The sequence below is a fragment of the Macaca mulatta genome, chromosome X (assembly GCF_049350105.2).
Source record: "Macaca mulatta isolate MMU2019108-1 chromosome X, T2T-MMU8v2.0, whole genome shotgun sequence".
Taxonomy (NCBI): Eukaryota; Metazoa; Chordata; class Mammalia; order Primates; family Cercopithecidae; genus Macaca; species Macaca mulatta.
In genome coordinates, this window is record NC_133426.1 from 146,058,130 (window position 1) to 146,076,134 (window position 18,005).

Genomic DNA, 18,005 nt, shown 5'->3' on the forward strand with positions numbered 1-18,005 from the left:
CAATGGTATTAACCATACTCCGGACACAGAGGAATGGGCCTCCCTAATGCTTTTGTTGAATGAAAAGAACTGACAGCTCTCTGTTTCTATGAAGTTCCTGTGATAGATGCCTTGGTGGCTGGAAGTCAGACTGGATCCAATTCTAAAATTTTACATGTATTTTAATAAGACAAATATTATAAATAATAAGGTGTTTTTTAGGCAAAAAAATTAACCAAGCCCCAGATAGTTTTGTTATGATGATCCCAACTCTTACATCTTCATAGCCAGGATTGTCCCTGGATTACTAGGATTACCCAGGAGTCAGTGTTCAAGAGCTGAGCCACTGAAGCATTTGATACCACAGAATGGAATGGGCATTTTTATGCTCTGGATGTCCCAGTGCTTTCATTTCTGCAGCAAAACTTGGTTTGGTATTAAATACTCACTGGAGTAATGTACCTTCTCCAAAAACATAAAGACATAAAGTACCTATCTCGTCGCCAAATCTGTTCTTATAAGTGCATTGCCAATTTGGTGGTGCATATTTATATATTTAAAAAAATAATTTAACTAACCCTTTCCAGGAAACAAGGTCCCACGCTTTCTGGAGCATGAGCGCAATTTTCCAGGCTGCTCAAGAAAATGCTGTGAAAATTTCAGAGAGAAAAAATTACATGATTTTATGTGAAATATAATAAACTGGTCAAGAGAGCACTTTAAATAGTTTCATAAAAAATAAATATTCAATTCAGCAATTACATACTCATTATGGAATTCATATATTTCTGCCATGTTTCCAAAGAGAACGTCCTTTTTATTTCTCAGGAGAGGTGGCATAAGATCAAACATCTCTGGATTATCCATCTCCGCTCTATAACCCTACCCAAAATAAATACATTCATGCATTTTAAAATATTTACATGCGCATTTGGTTGGGCTACTAATGGTGTAGGTACAGCAGAATATTAGGGGATTTGAAGGTGAAGTTGTTTGAATTTTAATTCAATTTTAATTCAATTCAAATCTCCTACCCAAAGTTATCCATGATTTTTTTTTTTTTTTTTTTTTTTTTTTGAGAAGGCAGGACAAGGAAAGGAAGTCAAGGTTTTCCAGTCAATAGACAGAATAAAGTAATAGCTCTTTGGCCTTCAGAGTAGCTTGTAGTGTAGGAAACAAGATAGAAACCAAGATAAAAACATAGATTACAGGTCATCAGCTTCTCCTTAAATTGGCAATATGTGTTTAGGTTTTTTCAGACCAAATTCGTATCATGACATTTTTGTCAAATGACTATTTTATCCCATTCTCAGTTTTTTACATCACAATCTCTAAATAGCACCCTGGAAATAACTGTAACAATCGGCTGTATCCTTAAGAGAACATTTTCTCTTCTGTAATAAACTCTAAATCAATCATTTCCATTACTGAGGGAGAGCCTGAATGTGCACGTTTAGCCAACATGCTGCATCCAACAATAAAAGAAATGCCCACTGCTGCCATATGACAACCAGGGAAGGAGATGGAAGTAGAAGATTGTCCCTAAACACCTTCTAATGAATGTAGCAAGGGTTCATTCGGGAAAAGAGAGGGCAAATACAATTTGAATAGCTTACCAACAAAACAGTATACAGTTCTCGAACATAAACTCTCTCAGTCTGTATCAGTTCATTTAGGACGTGGCTGAAATGAAAAGACCATATTTATCAGTTATTTTATTACTGAGATCTATATTGCAATGTTTCAAGTATTATCATCATGAGAAGGTAAAACTAGCTAATGCATAGGAACTATCAATGGTTTTTGTTTTAGCATCAAAATATGAAACTACTTTTATGGTTTCTAGAATAAAAACTATATATATAGTCTTATGGGTGGTTTTTATTCATTATATTTATATTCATTTATATATATATATCTCCTGCTTTTTTCATATATATATATATGCTCAAGGGTTACTATAAGCTTTAAAGAACTTTATTTCTAACTCACTGAGATTAGGAATAAATTTACTAAAAACTCACAATAACTATTCTTAAATGTCTGAGGTTTTTATTGTTTTGGGGTAACATAGTTTATGAATTTTAATACCTTTTTTCCCTAAAAAATAAGTATTAGCATTTTAGGCACTATTTTTCCCTTTTCCCAGTAATGTTCTGAAATTTTCTAAGGGAGGCAGTAGATTTTTTTTTACCATGTCTCCCAAAGTGTAGGTCATAGTTATATTTCATATATATATATATATATATATATATATATATATATATATATAATTTTTTCTTTTTTTTTTTTTGAGATGGAATCTCACTCTGTCACCCAGGTTTGAGTGCAGTGGGGTAATCTCAGCTCACTGCAACCTCCACCTCCCGGGTTCAAGAGTTTCTCCTTCCTCAGCCTCCCTAGTAGCTGGGATTACGGGCACTTGCCACCACACCTGGCTAATTTTTGTATTTTTTGGTATAGACAGGGTTTCACCATGTTTGTCAGGCGGATCTCAAACTCCTGACCTCAAGTGATCTGCCCGCCTGGGCCTCCCAACGTGCTGGAACTGCAGGCATGAATAACCACGCCCCACCCATTTCTGTAATAATTTTGTTTATTGTCTCTGGAAAATAAAATATATTTTCTTTTCAATGTGATTTCCAATTGACGTCATATTTAAAACTCATTTCCCTTGTCCCCAGTATAAGTAACCTATTTGATTTTAAATTATACTTTTGACTTTTTTTTCTTTTTCTTTTTGGATATTAAAGCATTTAACATTTGAGAGCTTTATAGTATATGTGTGTGTGTGTGTGTGCGTGTGTGTGTATATATATATGTATGTATCTCATACACACATATGTGTACCTACAACTTGCTGCAAAATGCTTGCTAATTACAACTCTGTAATATAAAATTAAAAAGTTGAATATTCTATGTCTAGAATATTAATATACCATTATAACAGTGAACAAAACCATTATTAACATCTATTAAATAACATTGTATAAATCTGTATAATCCTTTGTAATTTTTGATGTACCATTCTATTCATTTTGTATACCGAAATTTGCTAAGAGTATAGATCTTAACTGTTCTCACCACACAAAAAAAATGGTAACTATGTGAGGTGATAGATGTGTTAACTAACTTGATATGGTAATCATTTCACAATATATACACATATCAAAGCATCACATTGTACACTTTAAATATATGTAATTTTGTCAATTATATATCAATAAAGCTGAAGAATTAATAGATAAGGTAATTACCATGATTTGATCATTATACATTGTACACATGTATCGAAATTTCACACTGTATTCCATAAATATGTACAATGATTATGTGTCGATGAAAAATAATAATAAAACTTTTTGAAGAATGATAAACAAAAACCTCCATTTTATTTCAGTCTGGGCAAAAAAAAAAAAAGAGGATAGCAACATTCTGAAAAAGTTTAGTTAATTTTCTTCAAATCACATAAACAGGCCATAGGTTGGCCAGGCCTAAAACCTGGACTTCTGACACCTAAACTAGTGCTCTTTTCATCACACCCAGTAAAACCCCATTCTGTGAACTCAAATTTCTAATTACATTGGCCTTGAACACTGAACCAGACTCCCACAGTTAGATGTGTATATGAGTTTATATTAATAAATAAAGGATACTTCTTTAAGACATCCAAGCTATTGCCATTGTCCAAACTGGAGGATTGACCAGAACTTCTCTTCTCCTGACAATCATGCACCACTTCAATCTGAAATACAGCAAATAAAAGTTAAATTAGCATCTCTGTAGGTATAATTCTTCTTCAAGGCTATCCAGCTCAAATTAAGTTTATTCTAGGTCCTAACTCTGAAGATAAATTGAAAAATAAAACTATGATATTTTTCAAAATAACTTTGATACATACTAGTAAAAAGTGATTTGAGTTGCCTAAGAAAACAGATTTAAGACACTAATTAGAACTTATTTTATGTATTAACTCTCTATTTATTTGGCATTCTTGCAAAATAAGGTTGATTCATAAAAAGTTAATTTTCTAGATAACTAAAGTGTATTCATTGAAGAACCAACCATCTTTTTAACCATAGTGATTTCTGATGGAAACCTTTCTAGAAAATATTACATGCATCCTTGAATTCTTTAATCAAAGACACACAACATAACTGATCCTTTTTCTTTATTTTTTTTTCTAAGATCTGGGGCAAGCTAGAAGATCCTTTTCCTAATGATTCAATGGCATCATCATAAGCTTGAACATGATAAAATCTAATGATGTGCTGCAGGGATACCTGCAGAACTCTATTCTTTCTTGAAATAACTGTAACCTGTACATCTCTGTCTCTACTCCCTGCCACATGTTAGTTTTTATAAGTTGCCTCCCTAATTCTAAGTGATTGTCTTATTTTACAGACTCTAAAGGACTTGGACTGGCCTACTGAGTCAACTGCAAAAGATTTGTGATGATTATTTGTTCTTAAGAAGCATTTGAAGTGTATTCCTGGTATCCAATCTCAGCCGTATTGGACAGCTGAGCTTGCCAAAAGCCTGACCCCCAAGTAAATGTAACATTGCTTTGTGACAACTAGAACCCCAAATTAAGTACAGTATCTATCAGCTAAGTATTTCCCCAAAATGTGACCTACTTATTACAAATGAAAGAAACAAACATGTATTACGACTTTCTATATATTAGGCATGCACAATCCTAGGTGCTTAACACATATTATATTTAATGCAAACAGCATTTAGCAAGTGATGGCATTCTTTTCCTCATTTTAAATATGGGAAAACTGAGGCTCAGAGAGATTTTATAACATGTAATACTACAGAATTTGGCATTCACGCTGTTTCTTTCTTGAAACCAGAAGTTGTGGCTGTACCAAATAATAACCAGGCCTGGTATATTAGTATAGACCATTCACTAGGCTGCTATTAATTACATTAAAACTTAGAGCATTATCATATGCCACGCATGTTCAAAGTGCTTCACAAATATTAGATTATTTTGTCTTTAACTCCATGATGAGAGTGTTCTATTCTTATGCCCATTTTATATATGGAAATTGAGTTCCAGAGAACTTACCCAAGTTTATAAAGCCAGTAAGTGATGGCACTGGGATTATAAGCCAGGCAGTCTAGGTTTACAATTTGTACCACTACGCTATACTGCCCCTTAAAAATATGTTCTCATCTTTATTTACCACAAAAAACACACGAAGAATATGTGGGGTCTTGGGGACCGGGAGCAGTGGCTCATGCCTGTAATCCCAACACTTTGGGAGACCAAGGCGGGAGGATCACCTGAGGCCAGGAGTTTAAGATCAGCCTTGGCAACATAGCAAGACCCTGTCTATCAAAAAAAAGTGTTAAAAATATTAGCCAGGCATAATGGCCCATGCCTGTAGTCTAAGATACTCATGAGCTTGGGGTGGTAGGATTGCTTGAGCCCAGGAGTTTGAGGCTGCAGTGAGCTATGATTGCACCACTGTAGTCCAGCCTAGGCAACAGAGTGAGACTATGTCTCAAAAAAAAAAAAAAAAAAGAAAGAAAGAAAGAAAAAGAGAGAGAGAAAAGAAAACGTGGGATGTTGTAGCTATGATGAGTCTACTTCTTTACAAATATCAGACTATCATGGATAGCAGAGAAGAAAAGAAGCTTGTATCTAACAGTAAATAAGTATATTGGGCACAGTGACGCACACCTGTAGTCCCAGCTACTCAGGAGTCTGAAGTGGAAGGGTGGCATGAGCCCAGGAATTAGAGGCAGCAGTGAGCTATGGTTACCCCTGTGAATAGCCACTGCACTCCAGCCTTGGCAACATAGTGAGACCCCATCTCTAAAAAAATTTAAAAACAACAACAAAAAAGAATGGATATCTTTTCTGAGCTAACAGCCTCTGCATGGTCCATCAGAATCTGTCCTGTGTGTTTCATACTTGTAGGACTGGAATTGCTCACGAAAGAAAGTTTCTTCTGCAAAAAGGTGCAACACTTATTTACGATTATTGAGGTGATGGTGGGTGGTGGTAAAAAGAAGCTGGAACATATACAAGATGTTCTATAGAAATGATTCTAACCTTGAGCCAGGACTTGAGAAACAGCTCATACTGAGAAACTGGCATGTCTGGGGATATGCCAGTAGTACAGTGAAACACAATGCAGCAGCAGCTTTTTTTCTTCTTCTTTTTATTATTATTATTATTATTATTATTATTATACTTTAAGTTCTAGGGTACATGTGCATAACGTGCAGGTTTGTTACATATGTATACTTGTGCCATGTTGCTGTGCTGCACCCATCAACTCGTCAGCACCCATCAACTCGTCATTTACATCAGGTATAACTCCCAATGCAATCCCTCCCCACTCCCCCCTCCTCCCCATGATAGGCCCCGGTGTGTGATGTTCCCCTTCCCGAGTCCAAGTGATCTCATTGTTCAGTTCCCACCTATGAGTGAGAACATGCGGTGTTTGGTTTTCTGTTCTTGTGATAGTTTGCTAAGAATGATGGTTTCCAGCTGCATCCATGTCCCTACAAAGGACACAAACTCATCCTTTTTGATGGCTGCATAGTATTCCATGGTGTGTATGTGCCACATTGTCTTAATCCAGTCTGTCACTGATGGACATTTGGGTTGATTCCAAGTCTTTGCTATTGTGAATAGTGCTGCAATAAACATACGTGCGCATGTGTCTTTATAGCAGCATGATTTATAATCCTTTGGGTATATACCCAGTAATGGGATGGCTGGGTCATATGGTACATCTAGTTCTAGATCCTTGAGGAATCGCCATACTGTTTTCCATAATGGTTGAACTAGTTTACAATCCCACCAACAGTGTAAAAGTGTTCCTATTTCTCCACATCCTCTCCAGCACCTGTTGTTTCCTGACTTTTTAATGATCACCATTCTAACTGGTGTGAGATGGTATCTCATTGTGGTTTTGATTTGCATTTCTCTGATGGCCAGTGATGATGTTAAATAGTCTTTCAAAGACACAATATTTGTCTAGCGAATAAAACATATGGTTTAAGGCCCATACCAACTATGCAACTAAAGCAATAAAGTCAATTTTGAATTAATTAATGATATTTACTTTTAAGTTGCTCTGATTTTGTCTCCAAGTCTTCTTCCCTGGTAGAGAAATATGAAAGAAGAATTTCAAACAGAATTAAAGTCAGCACTTTTAATAAAAACACGTATATATTTATTAAATAATTTGAGTTAATATTCCAATATGTTTATATTAATATTTTAAAATCACACTATAGAAGATAATGTTTGGTTGGACTTACTCACATGACTTCATCTTCTTATTGAGCATGGTTTTGCTACGTATTCACCCATTCTCTCATTCATCAAACATTCACTTACTTGCCAAGCATTGAAGTAGGTGTTAGTGCTCACAGTTATTTGCAGATTTAATATTCATTCTGACACAAAAACATTTAATGAAATTGTAGCTTATTGATTAACTCAATCAAAAAGAATTTTGAAAAAATCTAAGTTTAATCTACTAATTAGAGCACCTACACTTATTTGGCACTTTCTACATATTGAGCACTGTTCTAAGAGCTATGCATGTATCTTCTTTTTGAATACTCAAAATCATCCTAAGAGGTAGGTAACAACTTCTATCCCTATCTTCTAGATAAGGAACTAAGGTTAATATCTTGTCCAAGAAGCAGAGGTGGTATTCAAATTCATATAATCTACTCTCAGAATGTTTCTAACCACCATATAAACATGTCCAAAGCATGATAAAATGTTAAACATGCCATCAAAATTCAAAGCTTTCATCTTTATTTTTTTAATGTTTAGTTTCAAAAGGGTGAGCCACTGTATTATTAAGCAAGGAATCCAGATGTTCCTACAAAGCCAAAGGCATGGTCCAACCAAAGACTAGATTGTTTAGATCCTAATTCTCAGGGCTGCTGAAAAGGCTGTTACTCACACAGGCTGCCTGAGACTCCTCTCTCCACGAAAGGAACAAACCTTTTGTCCTTCCCTCCTCAGCAGGAGCCAGTGACAAGCACACTCAGGAAAACGAAGGCCTGCTATGTTCTCTAGACGCCATACTTCACTTTCACTTACTAAAATATATTTTCTATCTAAACTTCAAGTTTATTATAATCGTTTATATAAATATGTATTAAACTTAGTGGGAATTATACAAAATTAATTTCTCAATGAATACTAATACGCTCCACTTTAAAGAAACCTGTTCTACAGAGATTCAAACTTATTTCTAAAGGTAACTTAAGAGGCAATTATTAGTTTTGCCAATTAATTCTTTGCAACTACATTAAGAGGTACAAAATAAATATATGCACAACTTAGGAGAAACGCATCTTATTCTTCAAAGCAAGGTAGATGTATTCATTTTTTAACAATGTAAATATATATAAAATGATTGAGCACCTACACCATATGCTAAGCTCTGTGTTTGGCTGTGTTTGGGGATACAAAGACGAATTGCACACAGTTTCTGCCCTTATAGAGCTTAGTTTAGCAAGAGAGACAGAAAACAGACAATTCCACTAAAGCCAAGAAGAAATTTGGGAGTACTTGTTATCACACAGCATGAACACCTAAGCAAACAGGGGTGCAGGGAAGGAGAAGATGTGGGGAGGAAAAGCTTACCTGAAGGAAGTGGCTTAGAAATAGGAAATCTGATGGAGGAGTAGAAGCTAACATGTGAGAAAGGAAGAGGAAAGGAAATAGTGTTCCAGAGAGAGAACAGTGTATGTAATGTCCACAAAGTAAGACACCTAGGAAAGGGAAGAAAAAGTGGGCAGGGTAAGTGGAAGGAGACAGAAAGACTGTCACAGTTGCCAAGGCCAGGATGATGTTAGCTTGGATTAGGAAAGTGGCAGTAAGGATAGCAGTGGGGATGAAAAAAAAAAAAAGTGAATTGATTCAAGACAGATGCTTAGTAGGCACAAATCCACAGGATATAGAATTTTTGACCATTAGAGGTAAGGTATAAGTGAGGAGGAACCAAGGTCCCAGGCTTGGGCAATTGGGGAAATCACAATGCCATTCACCAAGATGAAGAGTAGAAAGATTGCAGGAGACATGAGTTAATCTGAGGTATGTTGAGTCTGAGTTGCCTATGGGAAATTCATAAAGGCAAATTATAAACAGAGGTCCAAAGCTTAGAAGAAAGATCTAGGCTAAAGATACAGATTTAGGAGCTCAAGCCACATTTTACATTTTATTCCTTGCTGTCAATATCTCCCATTCTCAATAACTACACTCTATATTCAATGTTAATTCTACAAATATTTATTACATCTTGCTAAGTGCCAGGCCCTGTGCTAGGTGCAGAATTATATTTGATGCAAAAAGAAAAAAAATAAAATAAAAGCAAAGAACAAAAAAACAGTTTGACTCATTTTTATGAGAAATTAATACCTATGTTTTGAGTTGACCAAATTTTATATATTTGGCTTAGCGATTAAAAGTCTTAAGAAATTGTTTGGAATGGATTGTTACAATCCCTATTACTCACAGAGCAATTAGGTAAAATGAACAAGGTTTGTAGCACAAATAATGTTTTGATTTAGTTTACAAAGCATGATGCATAATGGATAAAATCATTTATCCATCCATGTCACTTATTTATTAAGCTGCATTCAACCTCATAAATATATTAGGCAGTCTCAAACTGAAGCAAATCCAAGCTACTCCTAACAAAAAGTTGGATCATGAAGTATCTTAAACAAAAGAAGGCCTGATTCATTTTAGCATTGCCAATTGCTTTTCTTTATTCTTTTCTGGGGGTCACTTTATGAAAGACATTGAGTTTAGAAGCATAATCTACATTTCATATAGTCATTTTCCAAGGTAAGCACAATACGAAGAGAATAATGGATGGTTATTAAGAAAAACAGGAAAAAGTTACTTGCAGGTAGAATGCAAGAATGAACTGCTGCTGTTTTTAGATGCCAAACTGGTTTTTCACAAGTACACAAACTCAGAAAAATGTATTGACAAAAGTAATATTATAAAGATGGGTACCTTTTGAAAAAAGTTTACATGCTTGAAAGAAAGAGTATCCAACTCCCACTGCAGAAGGAAATTGTAACGCCATTAAATAAGAATATCAGGAAAAAAAATGAAACAATACAAAACAAAATGTGCTAATGAGTGACTAATAACTTGCATGGATCTGTAACAGTCTCCTCAAAACTCCGTTCCTCAACCCAAGGTGTACCACTTTAAGAACCTCTACGAGAAGTTGAAGTTTTAGAGGACAATTAAGCAAGCAACTTTAACCAGAGGAAAGGACTAGTCCAGTTTATCAAGTATTTTTTTATAGTCCTCAATTTTTTTTACCCTATCTTTACAATAACCTGTTGGAGTCAGTAGGTATTATCGTCCTTATTGTCCAGGTAAGGAAACTGAGGCTAAAGAGGCTAAGTGAACTGTTCAAGGACACACAGCCAGTACATGGAGCCAGAAATCTAACCGAGGTCTGTCTTCTGCTCAAGAATATCAACCTATTTCATTTTTATTCTCATAGCTATTGGGTTTTATCCCCTTATTGCTTTTTATGTTGTTATCTTTACTCTTTTTCCAGTAGTTTTGATATTCCTTGTATCTTTGATATATCTTTGATATTGTGTTTAAGACATTGCTTATAGTTTTATTTATAAATATATTTATATATTTCATAAGTATTAAACATGGAACTTTCATAATCTTAGCCTAGTTACCTGTTTTCATCACCTTTTGAAAATCTGACCCATGCTAGATATAAGCTATTATTTTTATGCTCATTATCGTTGGCTCAAGCCTTCTCTGAATTCCAAAGCAGTTCTCCTACACTAATGAAGCTTCTGATTCTATTTAGATCAGATAGACCGAATTTACTCCCATCGTCGCCCATTCCGCTTACCTAGGGCCCTAAAGACCAAATTACTCTCCTCTAAGAAGACCCGAAGGCAGCTCAAGGGAATCCCTGAGCCATCCATATCCAGAGCAGTTCAACACATTATAAGGATAATTATTATTCCCATAGAACTTAGAAAGAAAATAGATCTTACATGGATAAAGCTAGGAGATTAAAACTAGAAAATGAACTCTGTAACAGTAAATTACCAACAAAATTATTGTATTTAACAGCATTTATTTAGAAAAGGCAATCCATTTTATTATCTAAGCCATTCACTTACTGGTAGCTTATAAGAACCAAGTCATATTTCACCACTATGCAATATATCCATGTAATAAAACTGTATGTACTTGTACCCCCAAATTTATATAAATAAAAAAGGACCAAATCATTGCTTATCTAGAGTAGCAGTAAATATGTGTGTGTGTGTACACACACATGTGTGTACTAGCTTCATATACTTTCCTTCACCTGCTGAAAATAAATGCAAGTTTGATGTTGGTAAAATTTTCATACAGATTTGCAAGGCAGGAGTACTCAGTACTGAGATGTTCACAATTCCTTGTACTGTACTATATTACTACTATGTTTTACTACATACAATAACCTCAATCTGACTCTTGCCTTGCACAATATAAATATGACCAAAGATGCTAAAGTGAAATTTTCATCTATCCGCATTGAAGAATAAACTCAGTATTCACATCAAGAGTAACAATATAAACAATAGCAAGAGAAAAAGAGACAGAGAAAGTAAGACATTTTACCTTGTTTAGATGAAAAAAATGGTGTTCTAGATGTGATCAAATTTTCAGGTGTGGGTACCACAAATTGGATTGGCCTCACATGCTTATGTACCAGGTTCCTGAAACCAGCCTGCTGGTTCTCAAATATGCTTCGAATGTTTTCAAGCTTGAGTTGTATAGTCTTCATTTGAACCTGTAGGTTGCGTAAGAATTACAGGAAATATTTTCTGAAATGAGGTCGATACAAACCCCATTACATTTCTCAGACTCCGATGGTCAAAAAATAATTTAGAGTTTAAAAGATAACAACAAGAAATTTAGAAAAATAGCAAAACAGATTAATGTTTTATGTTCACATGGATATAAAACCAAAATCTCAACCAAAACAACCTGGAGGAAAAAATTACCAAGAAGCAGTCATGAAATTGGTCACTGCAGAGAGCGATTTGCCCTTCATTGGTTCATTGGCTGAATCAGATAATGGCTGGGAAAGAAGGCATATTGCTCTTTCCTGTTTAGCATAAGAAAGCCACCAAGTTATAAAAACAATCAAATGAATAACATTGGTATAATATTTTGTTACATTTTACCCTGTAGGACACTCTTGTTATAGTCCTCTATGTTGCAACAGGCTCCTCAGAGCCACCAATGGATAATGCACATTTGTACCTCTTCTAGATGCTTTGAGGAAGCTAGAGTTAAGCTTGGTTGCTTCCAGAGAATCACTTGGCTATTGCCATGACTACATTTCCGATTTCTTGGCATCCCCTAGGATATTCTGCTAAGCATGGGTCTAGATACTGCTCCAACCTTAGAGTCAACTACACATTTTAGCAGCAAATAGCATCACAAATACTCTTATCTACAATGTGGATAATCCTTCATGTGATTTCCAAGGGGGCAGTACTGAACTAACCTATAGCTCTCCACCCTGTTAACAACAACTTCTGCCTGCTCCTCCTTCTCCAAGAAGACCCAAATCCTATCTTTATGCTTTCATTCTCAAACTGAGTAGCAAGGCCACATCATCCACAGAGCATCTGCTGATGGTCACTGCAGCACAAAGGAAGGATGTTTGGGGTAAAGTACTCTTGACATTCTTGACATGGACCCAACATTCTATTATAGAAGAGCTTTGGGGCTTTCTCCAGTGATGCACAACGAAATATGTGTGAGAACACCTAGCACATAAAAAGGGTTTTAAAATAATGGATTTGGAGCTCAAAAAGGAAATTATTATTCCTCATTAAGTAGCAAACATATGCCATTGAATTATTTGATGCTTGACAGTGGCACTACTATCACCCCTAAGAAGACAATGTAAGTGCAGTTTGACATAAAGTTAGCTGTGAGGTAGTAAAACTCCTCCTACCCACAGTACTGCAATTATAACTTTCTTTAAATGTTTATTTGAAAATTTTAAAAGCCTCTACCTTAAGCTCAGGAGATAATATTACATCAAATTCATACTGCAGTGTTTCAGGTTCATAATTTATAAAGGGTAGAGCCATTTCAAGAAAATTTTCAATGTCTTGGAGGGCTTTCTGAGCATCTTCTTTAGACTGAAACTTATCTATTTCCTGATTAGCTAGAAGACATTCCCCTTCATCACAGCATTGACGAGCCTGGTGAGAAAATCAAGAAGAAAAAAATGTGAATTAATAAAGATAAAACATATTTGTCCATTAAGTGAGTGGTTCTCAGCCTCTGGCTTCTGTGAGTCAGAATTGCTTTCAGAGCTGTTAAAAAAATAAAGATATCTGGGTTCTGCCCCCAGAAATTCTGATTCAGTAGCTCTGGGCCATAAGTTGGGCATCTATGCTTTTACAGAGCTCCACAGATATTGCTGATACACAGCCAAGGTTGGGAAACACTGCATTTATTTCACAACAATGAATTTATTCTGCAGCAGAAGTCTGACCATTTTCTCAATACTAACACTTTAGTTACATGTTATTTTCCCAAAATCAATAACTGAAATATGAAATTCTTAGGAAAATATAAAGTGTAATACAAATGCTTAATGACAGCTAAGGACAAGAATATAGTTTCCTTCCCAAAGAATGAGATGTAAAGATTAAAATGTTTATGTTCAGATATAATGTCTGGAAGTGGAACCCTATTTTATATTCCACTGCCAACACCAGATCCATATGGTGACCTGTCAATTCATTGCCTAATTGTGAAAAGGGTCAAACCCACAAGCCATGGAGGAATATTTTCCAGTCACTGTTTAATATTTTATTTCTGTACTATGAAATGTGAAAGGAGCTTCAGGCTGTAGCAAAATGCCCCTCAGGCTTTTAAAAATGTTCCAAGTATAAACCATCACCAGTGGAGACTTCAGAGATGTACCCAAAATACAAAGGAAGCCATTACTCCACAATCTCAATATTTAGAACAAAGGGCAAAATTTGAACTATATTGGATCTTCCATGAATAGTTCATTGGTAGATGGATGAAAAAATCATGATCAAACTCAGTCCTTCAGATTTCTTACAAATTTAATTCCAAAGCTATACCAGTCCCTGACCATATAACCTCTGAGAAGATAAAAGGTATTCCATGTGGCAGAAGGGCAAGGTGTTTCAGGTTAGCAGGACCTGAAAAAAAAAAAGTGTGTTCCTTTTCAGAAATGGATCATTTCCCATTACACTACCTGCTGTAGGAGTTTATGCATTTTGAAGGTCCTGCTGAGTTGTATCCGTTTCGCTTTTATCTCATTAACCAAAATATCAGAAAGGTAACGTAGCTCATTGCACCTCTGGCAGATTAAATCAAGTGCATAATGGTGATTTGCTGCAAGCTTGTGTCCATGTAATATCACAAACTGGGCCTTTGATAATAGCTCCTGATTGTAACAAAGAAACAAAATAATGAATACATGATCTCTGAGCAAGAAGGATACATTGCCACAAATACAATTTGATGCCTACTCCTTCAGGCTGCAAAAAACAAACAAACAAACAAAAAACCTTACAGTTATAATAATTAGCTGTAGCAGTGATGTCATTAGAAGCTCATGCATTTCCGGTTATAGAAACTGAAAATTTCACATCATACCCAGAACGTGGATGAGATTTTTTTCTCGTAATATGTGTGGATTTAGAATAGAACCACCTATATTAAATGAGGTATACACACCAGTCAAATGTATTTCATATCATCTCAGCCTTAGAAATCTCATCAGCATTGTCATGTACCTAGACTACTTCACATACCTGAAGTCACAGGGTTTCTATGTCAAAAAAATGACCTTTAGTGACCTTGCCTCCACTCTGTCAACTACTCACTCCCCCCAGTGGAGAGACTCGAACATAGTAGGAGTTCAAGAAATGTTTGTCAAAATAAAATAAATAAAACTGAAACCCAGGATGAGGAAGTGACTGGCCTCTCTACCTAGTGAGAAAACCAGGTTTAAAATGGAGAACTGTTGTCTAATGGGTATACAGTTTCAATATTATAAGATGAAAAAGTTCTGGAGCTGTTGCACAGCAATGCGAATTTACGTATCACTACTGAACTGAATACTTAAAAATGATTAAGATGGTAAATTTCATGTTATGTGTTTTTACCACAATTAGAAATGAAAAATTATTACATGGAAAAAAATGAAGTCCCCCTTAGTTTCCAAACCAGTTTGCCTCCTCTTTCTGCTATACCATAGGGATATGTAAATTGTCCCATGATCACAGAGATCTACAAGCATAATTCCAGAACTAGTTATCATAACTGTTGCTTCTTCAATATGTGTTTTCACACACTCATGGTTCACCCATAAATCTGTTTGTATGCTGAGAATTCATCTTAAAAAGCATGGCCTTGCTCTCACATAAAAAGCATGGCCTTGCTCTCACATAAAAGCTAGAGTTTTTTAAGTATCAAAGCCATTAGTCCAAACTTTAAGACTAGCAGGAATCATGAAAACTGCCTCCTTTGAGTACTTACTATACAACCCAGTGTTGTGCCAGGTGTTTTATATACATTTAAATGAATATTCACAATTGCCCTGCAAAGTAGGTCATTTTATCCCCAGTTTATAGGTGAAGACACTGAAGATTAGAAATGAATTTACTCAAGGTCACAGATAGTAAGAATAAGTAGAAATGTCTATGTGAGTCTCCATTTGGTTAAACTGCATATATCCTAAAGTGGGCATTTAAGGAATCATGTTTCTGTATGTTTCCATCATTTCCAAGCACCATATATCATTCTTGATACACATTCTTCTAGCTTCTCCAAAATAATGTATGCCCTTATTCCTATTGGTGGGCTTGAAACAGTTCACGCCATTGTCTCAGCGACCTCCTTTTACAACTACATGATATATCTGTAGTGTCACCTCTGGCCTGCATTGAACAAAGCAGAATATAGACCAATATAATTGTGCCTAATATACAGAATGTTGCTATGATGGGAGGAGGGTGAGGGATAAAAGACTACAAATAGGGTGCAGTGTATACTGCTCGGGTGATGAGTGCACCAAAATCTCACAAATCACCACTAAAGAACTTACTCATGTAACCAAATACCACCTATACTCCAGTAACCTATGGAAAAATAAAAATAAAGAAATTAATAATAAGAGTCTATACTACCTACTTCCACCAAAAAATAACTATTTTACTGTATAATATAGCAAACACCTAAAACACAATCTTACCTGAGAATTTTCATCTAAGTTTTCCAATTTTTTTATTTTTTGTTTTACTTGAGCTATAGTCCCTGTTACATCAGCCAGTTCTGCTTGTTGGTTTAATAGAAATTCAACTTCAGTCACAAGCTAAAAATAGGAAACAAAGAGGTTTTAAAAACATAAAAATTATCTTTATGATCAAGTTTTATACAAAATGCTTTTAAACGAAAATATTGACATGGAGAAATTGCACATATGAAAAAAAATTTTTGTTATTTTATTCACAGAAATAGCTATACTCTGCTAAAATTTAACCTCATAGATATCAACGTGTACTCATAATGTACAAAAGATCACCATGTACATGTGTAGGTTTGTGTATGAGGACATGTATTTGCATAAATGTATACATGTGAGGTATGTATAGGTATATATACATTTGTGTGAGTGTGTGTGTGTATATATATACACACACACACACATATATATACACACATATATATATAGCCAACATCTAAAACAAAATCTTACCTGAGAATTTTCATCTAAGTTTTTTTTTCATCATTCCCCAGCTCTCTGGTGAATTACGCTAAAAGCAAAAGCCCTCCAGAAGCAATAAGCACATCTCCCACCCAGATCTTGGTCTTTAATATCATTTCCCAGACAAAGAAACCAGGGCTCCTCAAGGAAATAACTGATTCCAGGGTTGAGGCAGAATAGGTACAAGATGAACTTGGAATATATCTTTATGCCAGAAAGTAAGAAAGTGATTTATTTAAATGTGGGAGCACGTCACGAGGACACAGCAGCACTCTGAAACACCAAAATAGTCAAGAACACTAATAAATTATAAACCATCAAAAAACTAGGAATCAGAAAAGACGCCAAATCATCTTTCTTTGCTGATGATATGATTCTATACCTAGAAAACACTAAAGACTACCAAAAGGCTCCTAGAATTGATAAACAACTTCAGGGAAGTTTTATGATACAAAATCAATGTACAAAAATCAGTAGCATTTCTATACACCAACAATATTCAAGCTGAAAGCCGAATCAAGAATGCAATTTCATTTACAATGACCTACAAAAAGAATAAAATACCTAGTAATACATGTAGCCCAAGGAAGAGAAAAATCTCTATAAGGAGACCTACAAAACACTGCTGAAAGAAATCATAGATGACACAAACAAATGGAAAAAACATTCTATGCTCATAGATTTGAAGAATCACTATATTCAAATGGCCATACTGTCCAAAACAATCTGCCGATTCAATGCTATTCCTATCAAACTACCAACATCTTTTTTCACAGAATTAGAAAAACTATTCTAAAATTCATATGGAACCACAAAAGAGCTCAAATAGCCAGAACAATCCTAAACAAAAAGAACAAAGCCAGAAATAACGTATTACCCGACATCAAACTATACCAAAACAACATAGTCCTGGTACAAAAACAGACACTTAGACCAATGGAACAGAATAGAGAACCCAGAAATAAAGCCACGCACCTACGACCATCTGATCTTTTACAAAATCAACCAAAATAATCAAGGGGAAAGGACTCCCTATTCAACAAATGGTGCTGAGATAGCTGGTTAATCATATAAAGAAGAGTGAAAGTGGACCCCTACCTTTCACCATATATAACAATTAACTAAGGATGGATTAAAGATCTAAATATAAGACCTCAATCTACAAGAATCTTGGGAGAAAGGTTAGGAAACACCATTCTGGACATTGGC

General features: G+C 35.2%; 1 protein-coding gene across 8 annotated transcripts in view; it reads right to left on the minus strand.

Annotated features, from left to right (window-relative positions):
- MCF2 (MCF.2 cell line derived transforming sequence) overlaps nt 1-18,005 on the minus strand; it is a 114,719-nt gene that overhangs the window by 19,673 nt on the left and 77,041 nt on the right. For 4 of the 8 annotated variants that reach the window (XM_077989648.1, XM_015128316.3, XM_077989650.1 and 1 more), the window contains 10 exons: nt 16,284-16,403; nt 14,280-14,471; nt 13,054-13,245; nt 11,642-11,813; nt 9,998-10,045; nt 7,071-7,108; nt 3,636-3,724; nt 1,596-1,662; nt 746-861; nt 558-627 (listed from right to left, as the gene is read on the minus strand). In XM_077989648.1, coding sequence (XP_077845774.1) covers nt 558-627; nt 746-861; nt 1,596-1,662; nt 3,636-3,724; nt 7,071-7,108; nt 9,998-10,045; nt 11,642-11,813; nt 13,054-13,245; nt 14,280-14,471; nt 16,284-16,403 — 1,104 coding nt within the window. The remainder of the gene's footprint in view (nt 1-557; nt 628-745; nt 862-1,595; nt 1,663-3,635; nt 3,725-7,070; nt 7,109-9,997; nt 10,046-11,641; nt 11,814-13,053; nt 13,246-14,279; nt 14,472-16,283; nt 16,404-18,005) is intronic. The other 4 variants (XM_015128317.3, XM_077989651.1, XM_015128321.3 and 1 more) reach the window with 1 other exon arrangement.